The sequence below is a fragment of the Mytilus trossulus genome, unplaced genomic scaffold (assembly GCF_036588685.1).
Source record: "Mytilus trossulus isolate FHL-02 unplaced genomic scaffold, PNRI_Mtr1.1.1.hap1 h1tg000050l__unscaffolded, whole genome shotgun sequence".
NCBI classification, from domain to species: Eukaryota; Metazoa; Mollusca; class Bivalvia; order Mytilida; family Mytilidae; genus Mytilus; species Mytilus trossulus.
Window position 1 is genome coordinate 1,744,946 of NW_026963292.1, and position 25,302 is coordinate 1,770,247.

At 31.9% G+C, this 25,302-nt stretch overlaps 1 protein-coding gene across 1 annotated transcript; it reads left to right on the plus strand.

Moving 5' to 3' along the window:
* The first annotated feature begins 302 nt into the window (after positions 1-302).
* Positions 303-13,102, plus strand: LOC134699280 (uncharacterized). The gene is made up of 3 exons (XM_063560886.1): positions 303-357; positions 5,582-7,398; positions 12,765-13,102. Exon 2 carries the CDS (start codon positions 5,631-5,633, stop codon positions 6,597-6,599), a length of 969 nt encoding a protein of 322 aa, XP_063416956.1. The 5' UTR covers positions 303-357; positions 5,582-5,630; the 3' UTR covers positions 6,600-7,398; positions 12,765-13,102.
* The last annotated feature ends 12,200 nt before the right edge of the window (positions 13,103-25,302 follow it).

Sequence of the window (25,302 nt, forward strand, 5' to 3'; positions counted from 1 at the left end):
AGTCTGGCAAAAAAGTAACTTTTCAATTAATATTCTCAAATTGTTTATCATTATTCCTGTGTATTTTAAAGTTTATTGTATAGCAAGTAAAAACTTATAACATTGAATTATAGATATATTTTTTTTGTATCGAATTACATGTATATTCAATAAAGTATTAATACAGTTTTGTAGTTCATTACACATACAGATCCGATCTATCTGCTTTGTTTTCTATATTAAAAGAATTAATCGACTGTATATAACATATCAAACCGAATGCACACTAAATTTAAAAGATCATGTACATGAACTGGAACAATTATATGCGATCGGAGTAACAATATATGTATGTACAGAATCAATGGCGTATTTAAGGTAAAGCATATGTTATAAATACAGAAAAAAAGTGAATATATATTTTACAGGCATTTTTTAAATTTAGTCATTTTGTAAAATGACTGGAAATTTTAGGCATTTTCTAAAATGCCTGCAAGACTCAGTCATTTTACATAATGACTGATTTTTCTAGGCATTTTACAAAATGCCTGGAAAAATTGGAAGGCATTTTACAAAATGCCTGAAATGCTTTAAAAGAATGAAATTTCAAGAAAACTAAACAATTGAAATTTTTGAACATCCAAGCAGTTTTGTTTAAGATAATTACTGAATTGAAAATGAGTTTAAATAATCATGAATAATTTTTTCCGAGTTATCCACAAACTCTACAGTTATTTATCATTTCTAAAATGTTTGGATGACAGAACTGTTACTCAATATTTGTCCTGATTTTTTGTAAATACATTGTTTGGCGTAAAACCTGATTAAAGCACTTTAACCAAAGTTTGAGAAAACTGAATCATAAAATATTTTGATGTTACTTTACCTTTACTGACAAACCCTTAACTTTCGACATCATTGTGGTTCACAATAAGCACACATGCATGTCACACATGAATATCTTCTTTTTCATAGGTTCCAAAAATTAATGAGCATTTTATCAGATTAGTTTGACTTGTACCTTTTGGCTTATAGCTTTTCACGGACTGAAGCAGATCTGCCCATGCCGGGTGATACGTCTCTCGCGGAAGCTTATCAAAGCAATGCATTTTTGTTTTGAATGCAGTTTTAAGGAAATTTTGCAGTTTTTGGTTATTATCTTTCATATTACCATATAGCCTATAGAGATAAACTGTAAACAACATTAACGTTCAGAAAATCTACAAATAAGACAATATGACAAAAATTGTCAATATTCCCCTTATGGAATTATTCCTTTTATATTCAATTAAAAAAATTGTTATCTTTTACAAAAACATCTCCACTTCATATACTAGTACTGGACTACATAAATTAAAACGTAGTAACAATGTGCAATAGGCTATTGATTGAAAAATGTATGGGATGACACTGCCAAACATATTATATGTGCATCACAACAAAACACAACCTTGTATGGCAAACACATATTGTAAAGTTTATTTCGATGCGGATGTACGAAATTTAAATACCCATTATTTTTTAAAGGGAACATTAAGTGTATTGCTATATTTTATTTCAATGCAACACTTTCTACATGTAAAAAACTCTACTTTTTTATTATTATTTATGGGTTATCTGCAAGTGATTTTTTTTATCCCTATATAATCCAAAAACACCTACACGTCAATTGCAAGCGGCAGTCTTAATTGCTGCCCCTTTTTCTGCCCCTTACCCGGGTCAATCCCCTACAGAAATAACCCAACAAATTATAACCAAATTGTTCACGTCTAATGCATACCATATTTTGGACTGAAAGTGAATTCGAACAAACAGCAATAGGTCAATTAAAAAAACAATTGGCCACAAGTGTTTACCGTTTGTAATATAGAATTTCTAAAAATTATTTTGCCAATTTTGTTCTATTGATAGAACAATTAATCTTTCTGTCACTTTGACAAAACAATCGTTAATTCAGTACCAGTATATGAATTACAAAGTGATTACGTAGTTTACGTAGTTTCACTAAAAATGAACATATCTTATGACAAACAAACCTTCCCAGATGTTTTTTGAAAAATAAATAAATTCTATACCATTAGTTATTTTCTTTGCAAGATATGGTTTTTTTGTTCACTTTTGTCAATAATATCCTTCTTTTACAAATTGCCTGAAACTGATCAGGCCATTTGTTGAATTTTGCTTCAAAATTTCAGTCATTTTACAAAATGACTAAGCATTTTTAGTCATTTTGTATAATGCCTATCAAGTTAAGGCATTTTATAAATTGTCTGAAAATTCAGTCATTTTACAAAATGCCTAAATTTAGAAAATGCCTGTAACATATATATATATGTGCATGATACAGAAAATTCTTTTACAAATAGAAATAATTTAACAACATATTTGACTAGAAATAACAAAATGGCTTCTAACCAATGCAGATGTACGCTGGATTCGTGTTATTAGAACTTTATTTCTGTGTATGGTTTTGTTCTCTGTTGTTTGGGACTCTCATTGGGGGGTTCCGATCCGGGACACGCTTACTATGTTGCCACGCTCCCGTATCCCGCTTACACTGTGTTCGTAAGCAATTCTAATTTTTTGGTAATTTCCCGCGTCCAGCTAGACATCATTTCCTGTTTTCAAGGCACAATAATTTGACTTTCACGCTTACAAAAAAAAAACCGGCAAACCCGAGTCACACTTAGACCCCAATGAGACCCACTTGATTCCCATTCTGTGTTATTTTCTTCTCTAGTCATTGTGTTGGGTGATCTCTGTTTCCTTATGCTGTTTTCTTATCCTTTTGTATCCCCTCATCATTTTTTTACAATGCCTCTTTACGATGTTTATATGATTTGTATTTGAGTATTACATATACACATGGAAAAAAGTATTGCAACACCTTGATTTTTTGAAACTTGAAAAGTCAGCCTCTTTTTGTGGATGAATTATAATAAAATATGTGTATAATGTTATTGAAACATAGTTTATGATAACATAAGCATTGAAACGAACACAAAATGTTTGGGAAAAAAAAGATTTATATAACCACAATTTTAATAGCAAAAAAATACATTGTACAACTTTTACTGTATTCGAACTTTACAATATCAGACATTTCAAAATTAATCTTCAAATGACTGTTCACATCATGGTTGATCGTTATACGCCAAAGAATTAGTACTTTGTGCGCAGTCTCCATTCAAATGGATAACCGCATCTAAACGTCTTCTGATTCCTGCCATAAATCGGCTATTTTGTTGCTAAGGTAGCAGCAACCATTTCTGATGAAGGGCATTGTTTATTTTATGATGTGTTTGAGCTGGAGTGTCCTTTTTTGCACTTTCGCCCAATAGTGTCCCATATATGCTCGATATGGTTCAAATCCGGGCTGCGATCGGGCCATGGAAAATGAACCGAATTCCATTTGAACATTGGATTTTCCTCCACGATGCTAATTTTCAACTTTGGCGAGAGCTCTGCACTACATTGGATACGGAAAACTGTGTTTCAGTTAGTTAGCAAAGGTCTCTGAAATGGTCTTATCGCACGATAACCAGTAGCGATGAGTCGATCTCAAACAGTTCTTGTTAAAAGTCTCCTGTATGGCCAACACTCTCTTTTTAGGGTTGTCTTGTATGCAATGGGTTTCAGTTTGACCAACCTTCATTATGCTTGATTTTCCCTATCAAATGGTATAGGGGGTCTTTATTATCTCGGAAGGTCTTTAACAGCGTTTATTGCCTGATTTTTATTCTCAAAACGACTTATAGTACTGGAATGGTGGTGACCAACAATACGTGTAGTTGTTACAGCGACATCCCTGCTTCTCTTATGCTGATAATCTGCCATCTTGCTGCAGTTAAGAGTTGTCAAGGACCCATTACAAGGTGTCAGTCACATAACTTTTAAAACCTGGTTATTTAAAGTGTTGAAAATTTAAACAATGATGAAAAAACAGCTGTTTTGCTGTTTACGGGTACAGTAGCTGCATGTGCAGATAAAAACTTATCGAGTCGATATTTATTGATTAAACTCAGGTGATACTTAAATAATGTTTAACTAGTTTTACTTTACCAAATTATATCACAAAAAAATAAAAAGCGTTTTTTTAATTTCAATTTCAATTTGGTGTTGCAATACTTTTTTCCATGTGTATATATACCGCCACCTCCAATTGTAAAATTTCCCCTGCATAGGTGACTTTTCAGTCTCCTGAATGTATGCCTTTGGATTTTTCTGATCTTTTATGAATATAACACGTATTGTATGATGAAACATAACTTATTTAATAATTTAGAGGAGTATGTTTTTATAGCTTATTCGATGTCTAGACATAACAGTTAAATGATTGAATATAGGTTCTTACATTGATACTAGTGGATTATCGGATCTATCCAATCTAGATAGTTTAATTATCAATTTTAACTTTCGAGATTAGATAAATCCGATAATCTACGATTGACTTTGTAAAGGTTATGACCCTTAAATCCATCCAATCATATTCTAAAAAAGGTATACATTACCATAGAATTAGAGAAAGATTTATAAAAACTTTGCAGTTTGAAATGTATAAGAAAGATAAAATATTCTGGCAATACATTCTTCTAAAAAAAATCCTCAAATTATTATATTATTGATTTTGTTTTATCTTATTGAGAAAGTGTTTGATATAAACGAGATGTAACATCACCACACATTGTGTTGTTTTTGATGTTATTATTTGACTAATTGATATTTTTGATGTCATGTAAGTAAGTTATGGGCATACTCATGTCCCTTTAGTGAAGTAAGTGTATAAGTTACTCACTTAATCTGGTCAATATAATGGCACTAAAACAACTGTTATTCAAGTGAGACTTTAAGCTACATATAAAAACTATTTTAACCAACACATGCATAAGTCAGGAATATGGCAGTTGATTCAATTAGTCTGTTGGTTATCTATGAGCGATTGCTTATTACAGGTTTATAGACCTGTAAAATCTTTTTGGATTTGCCTTGGAATTTGATATTTTTCTTTTATTTTACCCCAGGTATCATTTTCTGAATGAAATAATTACACAATATTTTCACTTTTTTTCAAATTGCAAGTTTTGAACTAATGGTCAGGCCAATAGTTTGCAACTATTGCACCTCTATGTAACTATTTAACCCCAAATGTCATTATTTTTTATAGGAATTTCAAATGCAGCTACGGGATTGGGGGATCTTAAAAACACCACGGTAGTTACTACGTCTCGTTTTACCTATTGTATCTAAAGTTGACGTCAGTGCAGGATGTATATATTCTAACATTTTAGACAGTTAATGAAGTAAACGTTACACAGTATGGCTTTGTTTCTGATTTTTATATGACGATAGTTGATTTATCCCCGCCAATCATTTTCTGTTATCTTTTTCGATATAATTTAACACTTACTGACTGGCTATTCGTGGAATAATAAGTTTATATTGTCCCCTTGAATACAACTTTTCCCATCAGCTACGTCTCACGGCAATAGTTAAACCTCAGGGACAATAAACCTACTATTCCACTCTCCCATTCAAAAAGTATACAACACTCTTTACCGTCATTTGTGTAACTTATCTTGTTAACACCTTATTTCAATTACAGTTCAGTCTGATGCCTGACATCAACAGTTTGCACAGATATTGAAAAGCAGATGAAATCAAGAATGGCAGAATTTTCACAATTTAAGCGTATACTAGAAACATGTGTCCAACAAAACCACGATCCAGCAAGTGTGTACCAGAGATGGCATGCAGACTTAACAAATGATATGATATCCACCTTCCGAAACTCTCCTACCGCCCAAAAATACAAGACTGCACATGAAATGTTCAAGAAAGGACAATCAATCCTATGTCGATATACAAAACCTAAAGTGGATACTGACGATGACTGTGATTTCCTGCAACCAGCTTTTCATAGCTATGCTTATGGAGAAATGTCTGATACTATCTGGTTTGGTGAATTCAGACCTCCCAAAAATGCATCTGATCTTTTAGATCAATATCTTAAACATAGACCTGAAGATGTATTATCAGAATACTGCAAGACCATTTTTGCCTATCGTTCAGAAATTGATGAACAAAATGAATCTGCGTTGTCTAAATTTAATCATTTACACATAGCTATTCGTACAACGGAAGTTTTTGCAATGAAAGTAAGGGAAGCTACTACAACATCAAATATTAAACATCAAATTCTTTCTAAATTGTACAACACGTTAGGTTCGTTTTATGCTATAACAGACCAGGGATTTCGTGCAGTTGATTCCTTTCAGAAAGCATATGATACTGACAATAACGATTATGACTCTCTATTTGGCGTTGCGTGGTGGCAAAAGGAGGAGAACCCAGATGAAGCCATTAATTTGTTCCATAAATATTTAGATGTCGCACCAGAATGTGACAAGAAGTACTATGATGCGTTTTATTCACTAGCAGTTATATATCTCACATCTAAGAGGGATATTCCAAAATTTAAAGAATATTACAACAAGGCACAAGACGCCGAAAAAAAGCAGTTACCGTTTTATCCACCTTACGATACATCTTCGAGACAATGCGCAAACATGATGATGGAAGTTTGTAATAATATGTTTATGCGAAAACAGTTACACAATTAGACTGCAAAATTGTGTTGTTCAACAATTCTATCTAAAATTTGTTTATTTGATACTTATAATTGACATTAACAGTCGGAAAGCTGACCCCGGTTTGACCCCATTTCTTAAACCAACAATGACAGTCATGCGACTACCATTTTTGGGCAATGTTTTGTCGTTTTGTCTTCAACTGTAACGTGTGGTTCCATAAAAAAAGCCATATCAAATGAAATCAAAGCATGCTGTACGTTATAAATTCCAACAGCTTATGCTTCCCAGAAGTTATAACATACATTTTGTTTTGATTTTACGTACTGGATTAAAATACGAAGCCTTTAATGTGTAGTGGAAGTTGGTCATACTCCCTAGTTCCATTTTTATGGTTAAGCCTATATTTACCGTTTTTGGAACACAATGATTAATGTTTGGTAATATCTGTTTGTCAAAATTACTAATTTACCTTCTATAATCAACTATATACGGTTGTAGCATTTTGTTTCGCGTTATACCAGAAGGGAAGTCTGTTTATTTACATGTTTTAATCATATTCACTTGAAAAAAAATATCACACTCGCAAATACCCCGATCAAATCTCTCGAAAAACCACAATCTTAGCCAGACACTATACATAACGGGTAATTGTAAGATAACGCAGAATTTTAATCAGTCAAGTATGTGTGATTAATTTTATCCATTTCTAATGAACTTTAACTTGAACTTATTTCCCTCCATGAAATGTGATAGATAAAAAAAGATAACATACGCGTTGTCATAATTGTGTATTGCTACGAGATAGACGTGTACAACAAAATAACACTATGTATAACTTTGCTTTTATGTGCACTTATTTTCTACCTCAGGCATATATGACCTAAGCCGTATTTGACAAAACTTTTAGGAATTTTGGTCCTCAATGCTCTTCAACTTCGTACTTTATTTGGCCTTTTTAAATTTTTTGGATTCGAGCGTCACTGATGAGTCTTTTGTAGGCGAAACGCGCGTCTGGCGTGTATACTAAATTTAGTCCTGGTATCTATGATGAGTTTATTTGTCATTTGTTTCGCTGTTTTATCTAAACAATTTTAAAGTTTATAACAAATGGAGTAAGGACTTTTATGTAAATTCACAGAAAATTAAAAAAAAAAAAAGATTCTTGTCAATCATATTTGTTTTATCTATCGAAGAAAAGTCTTTTTTGAAATTGATTATAAAAGCCTTGTTGAGTCATTTTGACTCTGGCGTCATAAAAGTGACACCGCAATCGAGATTTGGAGATTGTTAGCTAATAAGGCTTATATCAGTTTTAAGAACATTTGCTAAACTTACCTATATTACATGTAACACCCAAAATAAGTTTTTGCTAATAAACAGATTAAAAAATCTATAGATATTATTCTTTTTATGCACATACGGGAAACATTGTTACCGTTAATGTTGTTGAAACTAAACGGTCATGAATTTGCTCAATTTACAATTTTACTGCATTTTCTGTCATTTTATTGCACTTAGTCATCCTCCGATAAATGTAGCTTATAGAATCAATATTTTCATCTTCAACATGTTCAAATCAAAGACACTATGGAATAATTTTGATGTTAGACACAAATCGTATATTGTTTTGTTTTGACATGAAAGTATAGATATTGTTTTATTTAAATTCTCTTATACAAAATTGTATATTTCGTAAAAAATATATCTGATAACTTATTGATTCACCTTCAAGTTTACTCTAAAGCCTTTTTGCGTTATAAGATCTTAAACTTTTTAATGAGATTTTGATATTGAAATATTTTGATATGTGTTGTCGAAATTTGCATTTAGTAAAATAGTATAGTACCCTCCTCCTTGTAAAAACTACCACTGGAATAATAATAAGAATACCATTATTTATATTATAAACTCAGTTTAATATGATGATTTATATGAAAATTCCTTCTTTGAAAATCCATCAAAATACACAACTGGCCTCACGGACTCGAAAATCAACCAATCAAATTGCTGGATTTCATGTTTCGAGCATGATTTTTGTGCTCAGAGCACTGAGTAAAGTTTTATGCCTCCAAGGCCGGGTGCAGTAAAACTTGTACCGTTTTTGCTTTAACAATGAAGCTATAATGTCTGTAATTTACACTCCAAGATGGCGAAAGATTCTATACTGTCTAAAAAAAAATATAATATTTTTGTATATCACCTTTAATACAAGGATAAATGAACGTAAGCTCATCTTTTACTTTATTATGACTGTTTATGGTAGGAAAACTTGTTATTATAGGCCGTGGTGTTCTTTTATAAACAAAATACATGATGGTTAACATAAATAAAATAAAAAAAAAAAAACAACAAAAACTGAACTCCAAGGTTCAAAAAAGTTTTTTTTAGCAAATGACAAAATCAAAAGCTCAAACACATAAAAAGAATGGAAAACACCTGTCATATGCTATACTTGGTACAGACATTTTCTCATGTAGAAACAGTTGGATAGATTCAATTATGTTTTCTATAGCTAGCGTAACCACTCAGTGAATGACAGATTGACACAATTCCATTACATTGACATTCATCTGTTATAATCTTTATCACTATAAAAACAGAGAAAACAAACAATCTAAGATACATGATTGGTTTTTATTAGTTGTGATTGGATTTTATTTAGCTGACAGTAACTGCTAGTACTCTCAGATCTGTGAGTTTGTCTTTGGATTTATAATTACCAAGCCAAGTCTACTCTGTGTTTGTTTTTATGAATTTCTATTTCTTTGCATCTGACCAGTTGAGCAAGTTTGAACCGATGTTGATAGTTGTGCTGTTACAATACTGTCCATTAATAGGGGAGGATGGATCGCCAACCAACATGTTTAACCCCGTCATATTCCTCATTTTGCCTGTCCCATACCAGGTGCCTGTAGTTCAGTGGTTGTCGTTGGTTCATGTTTGTCATGTAGTTTTTAGCTCAAAAGGCCAAGTGAGCTTTTCCCATCACTTGGCGTCCGGCGTCCTTCGTCGTCGTCGTCGTCCTGCGTCCGTCGTCGTTAACTTTTACAAAAATCTTCTCCTCTGAAACTACATGGCCAAATTTTACCAAACTTGGCCACAATCATCATTGGGGTATTTAGTTTAAGAAATGTGTCCGGTGACCCGGTCAACCAATCAAGATGGCCGCCATGGCTAAAAATAGAACATAGGGGTAAAATGCGGTTTTTGGCTTATGACGGCGTATAAATCTGACGGGGTTAAATTGTTCATCAGGTCAAGATCTATCTGCCCTTAAATTTTCAGATGAATCGGACAACCCGTTTTTGGGTTGCTGACCCTGAATTGGTAATTTTATGGACATTTTACTATTTTGGTTTATTATCTTGAATTTTATTATAGATAGTGATAAACTGTAAACAGCAATAATGTTCAGCAAAGTAAGATTTACAAAAAAGTTAACATGATCGAAGCGGTCAGTTGATCCCTTTAGGAGTCATTGCCCTTTATAGTAAATTTTTAACCATTTTTCGTAAATCTTAGTAATCTTTTACAAAAAACTTCATCTCTGAAACTACTGGGCCAAATTAATCCAAACTTGGCCACAATCATCATTAGGGTATCTAACTTAAAATGTGTCCGCTGACCCGGTCATCCAACCACGATGGCCGCAACGGCTAAAATCGAACATAGGTATAAAATGCAGTTTTTAGCTTACAACTCATTAAACCAAATCATTTAGAGGAAATCTGACTGGAGTAAAATTGTTTATCAGGTCAACATCTATCTGCCCTTTAATTTTCAGATGAATCGGACAATCCGTTGTTGGGTTGCTGCCCCTAAATAGGTACTTTTAAGGAAATTTTGCTGTTTTTGGTTATTATCTTGAATACTACTATAGATAGAGATAACATGTAAACAGCATTAATGTTCAGAAAAGTAAGATTTACAAATAAGTCAACATGACTGAAATGGTTAATTGACCCCCTAAGGAGTAATTGTCCTTTATAGTAAATTTTCAACAATTTTCATAAAATTTATAATTTTTTACTTACATTTTCCACTGAAACTTTTTGGCCAAGTTCATTATAGATAGAGATAATTGTAAGCAGCAAGCATGTTCAGTAAAGTAAGATGTACAAACACATCACCATCACCAAAACACAATTTTGTCATGAATCTATCTGCTCCTTTTGTTTGAAATTCACATATACCAAGGTGACCGACACAGGCTCTTTAGAGCCTCTAGTTTTAAATACACTCACATTGTTTTACATTCACAATATGAAACAATTCACACACCTAATTAATTCGGCATTTAAAAATATAAAAAAGAAGACGTGGTATGGTTGCCAATGAGACAACTATCCACTAAAGACCAAAATGACACAGAAATTAATAACTATAGGTCACTGTACGACCTTCAACAATGAGCAAAGATCATACCGCATAGTCAGCTATAAAAGGCCCCGGTAAGACAATGTAAAATAATTCAAACGAGAAAAAATTACGGCCTTATTTGTGTAAAACTCTTTTAGGTCATTTTTTATAAGAAATAACCAAATAAACTATGTCAATTGGACATGCTTCGAAACTTTATATGCCCTTGAATTTTACTAGATATATAATTTTTAGTCGCTTTAAAAATTCCGTATATCGTCAGGTTATCAGAATTTTAATGGGGATTAACTGTGCGCCACTTATTGCGGACCTGTTTTTGTATTGCTATGAGTTACATTGTATGACAAAAATCAGCAAAGACCCATCAAAAGAACATCTGATAGACAAATTTAATAATACTTTTAGATATTTGGATGATATGTTTTGCTCTCAATAATGACTTCAGTATTTATCCTGTTGAACTTAAAGCTAATAATAACAATGACTCCTGCCCTTTCCTCGATCTTGATATCTATATCATTAACGGAAAGCTTAATACTCAAATTAATGATAAAAGAGATGATTTTTCATTTCCTATCGTTAATTATTCATTATTAGATGGTGACGTTCCCTTGTCATCATATTACGGTGTTTATTATATATCTCAACTTGTACGATTCGCTCGTGTATGTAACAATGTTTTAGATTTTAACGAGAGATATTTATGTATTACTGAACAATGATTACACCATGGTTTTCGATATCACAAACTTGTCAAAACATTTACTAAATTTTATCATCGGAATAAGACTATTATTTGTAAATATAGCTCAACATGCAGACTTATTCGTTCAGGTATTTCACATCGAAATTTTTATGGAAATATTCTTTAAAAAGCACAAAAATGTCAGCATTCAACTCAGAAGCTAACACAACATTTAAATAGACTAATTAAGAAGGGTTATAGTTACGATACTGTTGTCAGGTTATTAAAGATTGCATATTTTGGCGTTAATATTGATTAACTTATAGGGTATTTGCATCGGAACTAAGCACATTTATTTTTAAAAACCAGTTCTTGGCATGACACGGGTCATGTTCTTTTCATATATGTTATGATGGTATGATACTAAACCCCTAACGGTAAGGATTGTACATAATATTCATATGATGATGACATAATCTTTCAATCACTTTAATTAAAGGTTGGAGCTAGCATGTCAGTAAGTGCTAGTAGTCTGTTGTTATTTATGTATTATTGTCATTTTGTTTATTTGTTTTTGTTACACCTTCTGACATCAGAGTCGGAATTCTCTTGAACTGAATTGTATGTGCGTATTGTTATGCATTTACTTTTCTACATTGGCTAGAGGTATAGTGAGAGGGTTGAGATCTTATAAACATGTTTAACCCCGCCGCATTTTTGCCCCTGTCCCAAGTCAGGAGCCTCTGGTCTTTGTTAGTTTTGTATTATTTTTAATTTTAGTTTCTTGTGTACAATTTTGAGTTAAGTATGGCGTTCATTATCACTGAACTAGTATAAATATTGTTTAGGGATAGTTATCAAAGGTACCAGGATTATAATTTAGTACGCCAGACGCGCATTTCGTCTACATAAGACTCATATCAAAGTGGCCAGCTGAAGGACGCCTCCGGGTGCATTAAAGACCTGTTGGTGACCTGCTTCTGTTGTCTGTTCTTCTATGGCCGGGTTGTTTCTCTTTGACACATTACCATTTTTCATTCTCAATTTTATACTCTATTTTTGATATTAAGTAACTTCCATTTGTTTATGTCATAATTCTGTTTCTGTAAATCATTTTGATTTCATTCTAGTGATTTCCAAGATCAACAGCTTTCATATACCAACACCAATAATGGAAGAATCGTCACCCATTCAAGATTTTATGTTAAAGTATATTCAACAGGGACATGATCCAACAAAAATGTATGAAAGTAAGGTCCGTAATCATGCTCATTTCAAACAAAGTCAGATATCGGCTTGTCTAAACTCGCCAACCGGCAAAAAGTATTTGACTGCATTTGAAATGTTTAATGAAGCCAAGTCGAGACTAAGTAAATATACCAAATTCGAAGTGGAAACAGACAGTGACTGTGATTTTCTGCAGTCTGCTTTTCATGGTTATGCTGAGGCGTATATGCTCGATCAAAGCTGCTACGAACATTTCAAGCCTCATGCAAATGTATTTAATCTTATAGATCAGTACATGCAACACAGGCCAGATGACATATTGTCGGAATATTGTCAAAATGTCTTTGTCCGTCGATCACATCAAAGTGGAAATGGAAGTGAATTATCGAAATTTAAAGGTTTACAAATAGCTATTCGAACATTTGAAATATTTGCAATGAAAGCTGAGAAAGCTGATAATACTTCAGATATTCGACGTCAAATTCTTGCAGCATCGTTTAACTGTTTAGGCTCGCTCTATACTATTACAAACCAAAGAATCCGTGCAATCGATTCCTTTCAGAAAGCATATAATATTAACAATGGAGACCTTGAGTCTTTATTTGGTGTTGCATGGTGGCATTGTAGCAAGGACCCAGAAAAGGCTATTAAATTGATTCATCAATATTTAGATGTTGCACCACAATGTGATAAGAAGTATTACGACGCATATTATTCCCTTTCACTTATATCTTTTTGTTTTTATAAGGATATAGCAAAAGGTAAAAAGTATTATTATAAGGGGTTAGACGCCGAAAAAAAGCAATTACCATTTTTTTCTGATTGTGATACAGCGCATAAAAGTGTCGCAAAATTGCAAATGATGAAACTTGGAATACATGTATAATTGAATCCGAGTATAAGACAAAGGTACTTTTTAGTTGGTATAAATTGATATTTATATTTGTAATTGCTTTTATTAATTATATTAAGGAAAACTGAATCATATAAATTAGAAGCTATTCTTTTAACATCTGAATGTTGAAATTCCTTTTTGACCATCTCTGGACCAATACATTAATCACTTGCACAGCAACTGCTCTTTATCTAAAGCGCCTATTTTTTTTTTACATGTTTTCTTTATTCACCTTTGCATATTTTATTTCCACCGTTTAATATTTTGATAAACATGTTTCATATAACAAGCATACATGAAGTATTGAAAACAGTTAATGTATTATTGAATACAATTGAATGTAAGTCGAAGAGCTATTGCCCTCTGTCATATACCTTCATCAAAAGCATTCTTTTATTTCCTAATATTCACCACTTGTGTAGACAATGGTAGATGTATTGCCTTAAAATCATGAGGGTTTGAGTATTTTGATTGTTTTGCCGGAGTAATAAATGAAGACATATTTTGCTAGATACTTTTTTCTCTCAAAGTATGAACTTGATTGAGGTAATTTTGATTACGGTGTGTTGTTGGATTGTTTTCCTTCTATTTGTATTATATTTTAAACAGATTATGATGTACTAAATCATAGGCGTAGTTACACAATTATATCCCCCTATTAGTCTATGTTGAATATGGAACCACAAAATTATTCTCAAATAAAAAAAAAAAAATGGCATGAGTAAAGTTTTAAAATGTCTCGCATATTACATTTGATTGCATTTAAGATAAAAACCAATACCTGAAGTAAACCAATCAAATATTTACTTTTTTTCTCCGTTTACAGGCTGTAGCTACCATGTGATCTTAAATTTTCTATTAGTAAAGAGGACCAGCAAAAAATGAAAATAGTGCATTGAAACACACAAAATGACTCACATTTTTTTTCTGCAACTAAATGCAGGATCCACTAAAACTGTCAAATGTAAAGAAGCACTCAAAAATCATCGAAGGCCATATCAATAATGAATTGAAACATAATATGCTCAGCTTTGCTTTAATCCATGCACCATTAAGTATTAAGGAGGATCGCGGGTATAAGATTTTCAGAAAAAAATAAAACATTTTTTTTTTAATTTTTTTTATTAATTACATTGAGTAGTTGTTACTTTATCATATGGTACAAAAATTATTCCAAAAAATCAATACGTGTTGGCCCAACGCTACTTTTAAAATTTAGATGTCATTGAAAAAGCTACAAATTATCTCACTTTGGTGCAAAAATGCCATTTTTTGGCATTAAGATTGGAATATCACTGATCGGTGACTTATATATTTTATTGTTTTTTCGAATAAGCTGTACATTAACTAAATAAATGTAAAATTTAAGCCATTTTTGTAATTTAGTTCTTTTTTTGTTTCGATATTACCAATATTTCTCCTATTAGTTCAACAGAAAAAAGGACATTAACAAAAATGTATGCTTCTTTCAAAGGCAGAGTGTGAGTGTGAATCAACAGTGACCCCATTGTTTTATTTCGTTTTTCTATTAAGTATAAGATAAAGTTCATTTTTAGAAAAATATAGCGAAATCCTATATGAAATAAAAAAAATATTTACACCCGCGAGCCCCATTAAGATCAAACTTGTCATATTCATTAAGAATAATGTTACCATGCACATGTAAGGGAATATGTCTGATTCTAGGCTGGTATCTTGCGAATGTGCTTGTTGAAAAAGGCTGTAAAGCATTAAGTCCTTTCGCAAAATTCATTGTTTGTTTATAGAACTATGAATAAAAGTCTTTTGGTTAGTTTGAGCAATTATTGGACGTGTTGAACTTCAAGACATGTTTGGCTAAATACCTTTTTTCCCACAAAAATATGAAATTGCATGTGTTTTTTGATTGATTGAATAGTTTTTGATTGTTGTCTCATTTGTATGCATCAAATAGGTCCTATCAATTGACTTTCCCATATAAAAGATATTATAAAAGCAACTACTGCTTTCACGGCTGGTAATCTACACACGCATAACATTTGGTTCTGCAATGAAAACCGTGAGAGTATCTTCCGGTTGTGCTGGAATGGAGTAATTATCACCGCTTCAAAAAGTATATACATTTCTAAATTTTTTTATTCAACTGATCATAATATTGAAAATCGGAGAATGCAATGCCGTGGTGAACACTTTAACGAAGAGAAACATGTATAATTCATTATTGTACGTCGGGCTAAACTCCTACAAAATTAGTTGCGGCACGAGAAATTGCATTAAAAAATGAAATTTGTATTCTGAAATGGTTATTTTAATTGACTTACAGGATAAAATTTCGTGTTTTTTTTTTCGGTCAATGGGTATGAATGACGTTTTTAGCGGCGTGTACGCTGTCCGGTGTTGATTGACGTCTTATTAAATCTCAAAAGTACATTTTTTCATTATTTTATGCGTGAGGGGATCGGTTATGATTGAGGAAATTGTGAATGCGTGATGGGACGTGAAATTATATATGTTTTTTACAAAAAGAACTGGTTGTTTATTTAAATTGAAAAGAATAAATCAACTAAATAGTTTTTGTAATACTACTATTGTGAACTTTAAATAAATGGAGCGATTACAGAATTTTAATTAAAGTTTACTTTAAATGCATACCAAAAGTGAATAAATGAGCACGTTTAAGGTCGATAACGGATTTATGTAAGGAGAATTGTATGTATATTCATAATTACTATTTACCTTTATTTAAAATAGGCAAGTTAATTTGTGTTTCATTTTGAAATTTTAAGAACGCAGAGTGCCACATTTGGAGCAGGATCTGTTTACCCTTCCTGGTATCCTGATATCTGTCACCGGGGAAATAAGGGCGACTTCTAGGTTGTGTAACAAGAGCCTGAATGAATGGCCTCTTGTAACTGAAATTGTGTGATGCACCTGATCACACAACGAATGATTGCTCTGAATAGCAATGAGAACTCTGACACTGGAACTCTGGTGAAAACTAACTCTTGAGACTTTGGAACTAGCGAATGAATAAACCAATAATTCAGCATGGAATACTATTACTTTTATTACAGATGGACTGTGTTCAGTGTAAAGTCCTGAGTCCAAATCTTGCTTATAAAAATTATAAACAAGTATTTATACACAATTGAATTGACAAGTATAGACATAACAAATAACAATTAATTTGAGTGATATTGTTCACTGACAAAGATTTAACTATTTTTAGAACTTGAAGAATAGATATTAAATGATAATCTGATTATGACAATTAAGAACATACATTATGAATAAGGTAAAATGTCACTAATTAGCTAACCGATTGAAACATGTCACTCAATGTCCAAACTGAGAATTAAATGCATATTAAAGAATGTTGATTTTAAGTCCTGGATACGAAATGTAAATAGAAATGAAATTATAAAATATAATGAATAATAAAACACAGATAATTAATGTCTAAAATATCAAAATTGAGAATTAAATATTAAAGTCCTAAATATTAAACGAAGCTGCTTTTTCCACTGTCACATATCACCCCGATAGTGTTTGGTGGGGTTCGTGTTGCTTATTCTTTAGTTGAGCATGTTGTGTGTAGGTCCGTGTAACACTTATCAATTCAATTCAAAGTTTTAAAAAGTTTTGATATTATTATTTTTTTGAAAGAGGTAGGGACAATTTGCCGGCAATTTGTTTCATTCGATAAGATAGGTAAATCATGTTTTAAATAGCCCGATAGATGCTAATTATAGTACATAAAAATACGTCACATCATTTATTTTCATACCTTGAACTGGTATTCCTACAAAAACAAGGCCATGGCTATTGATCTTTTAATATTGATTTTATTTTATTATTAGCATCCTTTATGCAAGGTGCCATACCATGTAACTTGTCAAGGAGCCAAATAATATCGAACTAATTCAAATCGTGATTTTCTCATTCTGAATATGTACAACTGTTACACAGTATTTGTCCTGGTATTTTAAGGTTTTATCGTCTATAAGATAAGACAAGAAAATACATGTCCATGTATATATTTTAACCGGAGAACATCTTACATCAGTTGGTCATAGATCACCCTGTGTTACTTCTTCATGTTTTATTGCCTTTTCGGTAATTTTAACAAATCGGCCCTTCGTTGAGATACAGATGCAACAGCTTCTCGATGCTGTACCTACAATCACGATTTGTAGTGTAATTGATTTGTTCTGTTATGTTGTTTTATTTTTCTGATGAGTTTTGTTCCCGTGTATAGACGGTGGTAAAAATTTCAGTACTAGTATCTTTACAGTTTGTGATTTGGCGACAAAATTGTTGTTGACTGCATTTGTTACATATAATACCATGTTCAAAAAAGGTTTCGACGAATTGTTTTTTGTTGTTATGAAACTTGTATACAATGGCCTTATTTTAAGTTATGTGTATATTACACCCGCAACATGTAGGCTTAATTTCTATAAAATTAATTCTCGTGTTATTGGTTGTGTACAGGCACCTACATCAGTTTGACAGCAGTTGTCCCTTGGATATATGTAATAATGTAAACACATGAATAGAAAGTAATTTAAGAGTATGGAGAGTCATAGGATTGCACACAATAAGCGATACATTATTTTTTCATTGATACACGTATACTTTATATAATGGTAAACTAACTGAATAGTCAAAATGAACCAGAATGACTCTATGAATCAAGCAAACATCCGAAAAAATATGATAGAAACTTTAAAATTTAATATCACAATACAAAAAAATGCAAAAGTTCTTTGCGAGGTTCGAACCATTTCTTCAAAACCGTCATTTGTTAGTAGTTCTGTGCTCTACTGGTGGAGCTACGGCGATTCGTATCATTATACCTCTTATTTAGAAGCTATATTGGTACAATTTATCGATGTTACAATTTTTTCTTTAAAAAGTTGTTTTTTATGTAATAAGGACACACTAAACCAATTTCATTTTTGAAGTAAAAAGTAGTATGAATAACAACAGTCATAAAGAGCATAACTTTTTTTTTGGTTTGAAATGTCCTTCTTGGGGGATTCCCTGTTTTTTTCCACATAAAAACACCCGAAAATCCGGATATTGGACTTTCATCCTTTTTTAGGGTTAAATTAACTATTGATCACACATATCATACTATATGTAAATCGAGATATTGATCAAAAAGCATTTTTATTTTTTGTTTTTATAGTAAATTTTAATCTGTTGGCACTTTTTGAAATTGGCCCTTCTGTGAAAAAAATCCTCGGCATATTGGCCCTACCTCTTTGAATCAAAAGAGATAATACACCGTGTATTGAGCATTTTTATTGCTAAGAGTTCAGTAGAAAATATATATACACATGTACATGTTCAACCTAAGCATACTATTTGACCTACTGCGAGTTGTTTAGTATTTACTGTTACTCCTGTTTCTCCTAAAATATGGGTGCTAGAAAAACCAGCAAGTAAAATGGCCAATATCAGCGCCGTACGTCTGGTTTTGAAATGAATACTCTTCTTTTGAGAAATATTTAATTTGTCATCCAATTTTTCACCGCTTACATCTGTCTGTCTGGGGTTTTATTTCATACATAAGCTTTTAAGTATCAGTATGTTTACAATTCATATTGTTTCGATTCGTTCCGCTTTTATTTCGTTTCGCTTTTTACAGGAACCCCTCTTTTCGCCCCTTTTCTATTTTTGATAGTTTAATCAAAATTTAAAAAATCAAACTTTCAAAAAGTGAAATAATCAAAATTGCACGTTAGGTTTAGTATTTTAAAAGTTTGATCAAATTCTTAAACTAACGATATTTAAAATTTTAATATTTTAATAATTTGGTTAAAATTTCAAAATTTCAAAACTTGTTCACAATTTGAAGGTTTGATATTTTAAAACTTTGATCAAAATTTCAAAAATCTAAAATATCAAAACTTTTTAAAACTTTGAATTGATACATTTGTAAGTGTTACACGGACCTGTGTACTATTGTTTGTATGTTTGTCATTTTCATTTTTAGCCATGGCGTTGTCAGTTTATTTTCGATTTATGAGTTCGACTGTCCCTTTGGTATCGTTCGTCCCTCTGTAATATTCAAAACTTTCACATTATAGAAAAAGACAAACTAGAGGCTCTCAAGAGCCTGTATCGCTCACCTGATTCTACTTGGGTTTTTGAAATCATACAAAAAAATATAAAATTTGGCTAAAAGTGACAACACAACCTTATAAGGAAAGGAACATTCAGGCTATGTTTAATTTCATTCAAAAGTCCCCCACTGGCGGCCATCTTGGATGACGGACCAGTTACAAAGTAACAACACTTGGTCAGCACCTCATAAGGCACATTCTTGTCATGTTTGGTTTTATTCCATTCAGTGGTTCTCTAGAAGAAGTCATTTGTATGCATTTCCCATAGGGTCCTATGTTAAACTAAGTCCCCCGCTGGCGGCCATCTTGGATGATGGATCGGCTACAAAGTAACAAAACTTGGTCAGCACCCAATAAGGAACATTCATGCTATGTTTGGTTTTATTCCATTCAGTGGTTCTCTAAAAGAAGTCATTTGTATGCATTTCCCATAGGGTCCTATGTTAAACTAAGTCCCCGGCTGGCGGCCATCTTGGATGATGGATCAGCAACAAAGTAACAACACTTGGTCAACACCTCATAAGGAATATTCATGCCATGTTTGGTTTCATTCCATTCAGGGGTTCTCTAGAAGAAGTTAAAAATGTAAATTGTTAACGACGACTACGACGACGGACGACGCCGGACGACGACGGACGACGGACGCCAAGTGGTGAGAAAAGCTCACTTGGCCCTTCGGGCCAGGTGAGCTAAAAAGTATTTGCAAAACAAATGTTTTTGAAAAGTATTGTGTATTTCAAGCTAACAATTTAATTCTAAGGTAACCTGGATAATTCAATGAGGTCAAATATGTATTGCGAAATTGAACATATTTAATTCATCCGGACTGATTAAATTCAATTAATTGTTAACCAAACATTCCTGAAATTGTCTATATATGATGTCAAGTTTTCTGCGATATTTAATTCTAATATTTATATATTTTGGTTGAAAATTTCTTCAAATGGAGAAATATTTTATCTTTTACTTACATGTAAGAATCGTGAGTATCTGTCTTATATATGACTACCAGTCGTAGAACTAATTATACAATATTTCCTGAATGCGGTTCCATTGAACCTTTTATTAATTATCACAAAGGATTTCCTAGGAATGGTCCGAAAGGTTTAAACGTTCTGACCTTTGACTATAGTTTTCAAATATCTGCACCACATATGCTCTTTTTTGTTTTCAATAATTTTTAATATCTACCTATCTTCTCAGTGTATACCAAAGACTATTTGTTCATAACATGAATATACAGTCAGGGATATAACGGTAACTTATTTTTCTAATTGACAGATATTAACAATTTATAAAAAAAAAATAGTTTAGATTTTACAAAAATTAAAAACATGAAAAATATTGATATTAAACAATTCAGCAATTTTATTAAAATACAAGTAAAGGGTAACAGCAATAAAAGTTTAAGGACAAAACTAGATCAAGAAAACAATGCAGAAAAAAGATCATCAAATATACCAGGCTAAAACATTGGTACAAAAAAGACTCATCAACTCGAATGAAAAAAGGTCCAATTAAAAACAAAGTAGAAGATGATTCAGGACTCTTAATTTGCGTTAGGTTTGCCTAATTCAGCCAATATTATCTATTCCTGAGGTAGAAAATTCTTAGTTTTGAAACAGTTTAAAGTTTTGTAAAGAGTTTATTTATAAATATGCCCCCATCAACGAAAATATATAATGAAACACAAAATAATTGTCATACCAAAAACATATATACCAACTTGCCCCATGAGAAATTGATTGTAAACTAGAGTGTTGTGGAAGAGGAAGCCATTTCAGGACAAGTACAAATTCAGTGACACAATTCGTACTGGATATGTATAAATGACGAACATGAACAGTATCTTAGGTTCTAAAAAGATACCATATCCGTTGTCAATTGTGAAACAGATAATTTGTGACGGCATATGAAGTTATGATGTCGACCTTAAAAGTTCGAAGCAATATCTTAATTTACCTGAATAAACTTTCGGGCAATCAGAAACCCACCTACACAATCCTGACGGAAAACACAGGCAAGCTATTGTATTGTATGCATATATATATATATATATATATTCTTTCCACGATGGTAGTAAAGCTTCATTGAATTCAACAAAGACTGTGTTTATTTGTTATCGGCACTATAATCAAAAACTAGTTCTATTGAATATGTTGAAGAGTTTATAATTTTTTTGAAAAGGGTCTATAAAATACTTTATTATGTTTTCATAGAAAGTTTCTTTGGATATTTAATCTTCATCAATTTTCGCGTTGCCTTTTTGTGGAGAAAGAATTCTCAACTTATGTTTGTGCAATTCTTGGGTAAAGGACTAATTTTAGGTCTTATTTGTAGGGTAAATTATATTTTAGTAGAACATGTTTGCATAATTTATAATTTCTTTTGTTAAATAAATTTTCGACAAACATTCTTATATTCCTATATTTTGTTAAGTAATACTTGTTTTATTTGAAACATGCACTTTGTAGGTAAAACACTTTTAACAATGTATGTTGTGAACGTATTTGTTAAAAATGTAATCTTAAAATCGTGTCATAATAGATTCACGTTTGATTTCTCTTTTGCTGTTAGTCAAACATGTCGAATAGTAAAGTTATTGTTATTCAAATTAGATCACAGCTGTGTAGGGTTAACAATACACCAATCAAAGAGCACAGACAAAGAAATAATGCTTTTTTCAATCGTAAAATTGTCAATACTTACATCACAAAAATACTTCTTTCATTAACTTGTTCATAACTTTAAGTCAATTATGTTTGAAATAACGGAATTTCTTAAGGATGCATATCAGACGTGTTGTTTGTTTACAGTCCTACGGAATATGTAGATCATATCAGTGTCATCATTAACTTGATTATTTCGCATGTTCAGGAAATCATGACATCGTTAACATGGTTTTTGTTCATGCTTAATTTCCTTTTTTCTTAGTAAATCTCGCAAAAAGGAAATAGTATGTTTTAGATGGGACATATTAGAGGTTTTCTACAAAATGACTTACGAACGTTACTTGATGCACGTAACTAGTGGGACTTGTATAGTCAACCATTGAATTTGATCGAATACGTCAAGCTAGTTGAACAAATAATTCTAAGACTTTTAACATCATACACTGGAATTCTTGTCCATATTAGATAATTTAAACATGAACAAAAATGATAGAAATCATGCATTATTATTTATAATGTGGTTCTCCAGATTCCCGCCTTAATTTTCCCTGACATAAGATCACGTATAAACACATGTATCCCTTACCTACCATATGATCGAATTGAGTGATCTTTCATGGTTTTGATTATGATATAATTTTTTTTCAATATATTTTGCAAATGAACACTCCATTTTCATATATTTTACATGCTTTTTTTTCGTTCTTTCTTTCTCTTTTTCGTTATCTATTTTACTCATTAGTCATATTTTTTTATGGGAAAAAAAATACAAGGAAATTTTTCTTATAATTTAAGAATGTCGAAATCTGTGCATGTCAAAATTTGTCTCTTGTTGAAAATTGAGATAAAACTATCGGTTCCATTTAAATCCGAATTTCGAAATACAATTATGTTTTTAACGTTCTAGTTAACAAGGTCCACAAAAAATATGTCCCCCTATGGGACACATTATTCTGAAACCGGACCGACCAATCTTTGCTCTTACTCCTAAATATCACATACTTAGCAGAGAGGCAGCCAATATTTGATTTAAACCGGGCGAGGATTTAACTCAAGACGTTCCACACTCGACCAGTGGAGTAGCTTTCATTGAGACAATTAGAAAACCGCCTCACAAAATAGTTGACCATTACAAAATGAGATATAAAAAGGAAATATATACCGTGTACTTCTTAGTATAAATTACAGAGTTTTAACGTTGACTTCTTTACCCTTTTCAGACTCATTCCTCGTTTTTTTACCTAAAACATACCAAACGCTCATTAAAAAAATGAACTTAGTAGATACACTATTATTTTTAAGGCACAAACAAAGTAAACCTTGTGAAAAAACTGATTCAAATAAGAGGATAAAACTATGACACTGACATAATGCTTGATTTTTTCTTGACAACGAACTTATTACCTTATGAAGACGTTGTTTTCAACAGACACATGGCATTCCCATGGGACAAACTGGTGTCGTCTTACTACTGACATATACCTTGATTAATATAAGCAAGACACCATAGTTCACCCAGTTATTATAATCAATTCATTTTGCAAAATCCCTCAACTGACGTATAAAGTTAAAAGTCATCGTAAATCTTGAATTTTAATATCACAAAATCTGTACAAAGCATTTTAGAAGATGTCATACCATTTGTGTTTGTTTTTTGTTGGTTTTTTTTCCAGGACTTGTCTGTTATTGAATACTGAGAGTACACTTTTAACCCGCAGTTGCATTGAAATGTATGGATTTATATTTTCGATTCAGAGATTGTCCGAGATGTATAAATACACAGACCAAAGAGATGGTTCTGAATATAAAAGATACAGATAAATTTATGTGTATATTCAAAACATTTGAAACAGGAATATGTCATGTATGTGGTTTGAGACACGGTGCCCATTCACATTATCACGCTTCCATGTTCAGTGAATCACTTAATTTGAGTTAACCGGGTATTCTGTTAATATAATTTCGAAAGTTTTATATTTGGAACGGGAGGGACGAACAGGCGGACGTACAGACAAGAACATATAATAGCTTATAACTTATGAAACAATATTTAGAATATCATCTCGCTTCAGGTTTCCTTATTTTTATTTTTTCATACTTGATTTTGATTAAGTAATTTTTATAATTCACCCTTTGAAAAATAAATATATGGGTCAAGTAAAATGACGAAGTAATTATCGGTGTATTTGATTACGGGTTACCGGATTGATTATTCCCTTAAAAGGTTGTTGTCAAAATAAAATCCCGAATTTCATCACAAAACATGCAAAGAATTAAAACAGCAGATTGGGTTAATTTTTAAAAAGTCCCTATTCCAGCAAAGTATGTGTATTCACCGAACGAAAACATTATGCAGTCTATGCTCTCCTTCATCATGCTTCAATCCAGAAGGCCGAGATACGTTCAGATAGGTTGGTTATGTCGAGTAATGTCATTTTATTAGAAATCTCTATTACCACATAACTGTATGCATAGTTAGGAACTACAATGCTGTATATCACAGACATCATAAATGATAATTGATGATGACAGACACTGTTTTAATGCTGATTTCATCCATTTATATTTTAGTGGGCGTTATCATGTAGAATCCCCAAAAACAAAACAAACCAACTTTAACAATCATATCATCAGTTTTCAAATTTAAAGGAAAAAATATCGTTTCAAGAAGTTTTATCGTCATCTTTATTGTCAGAAAAAGCATTATTATAAATTGTCTGATTTGTTTTTCCATTGACGGAAAAAAAGTTTTACAAGGATG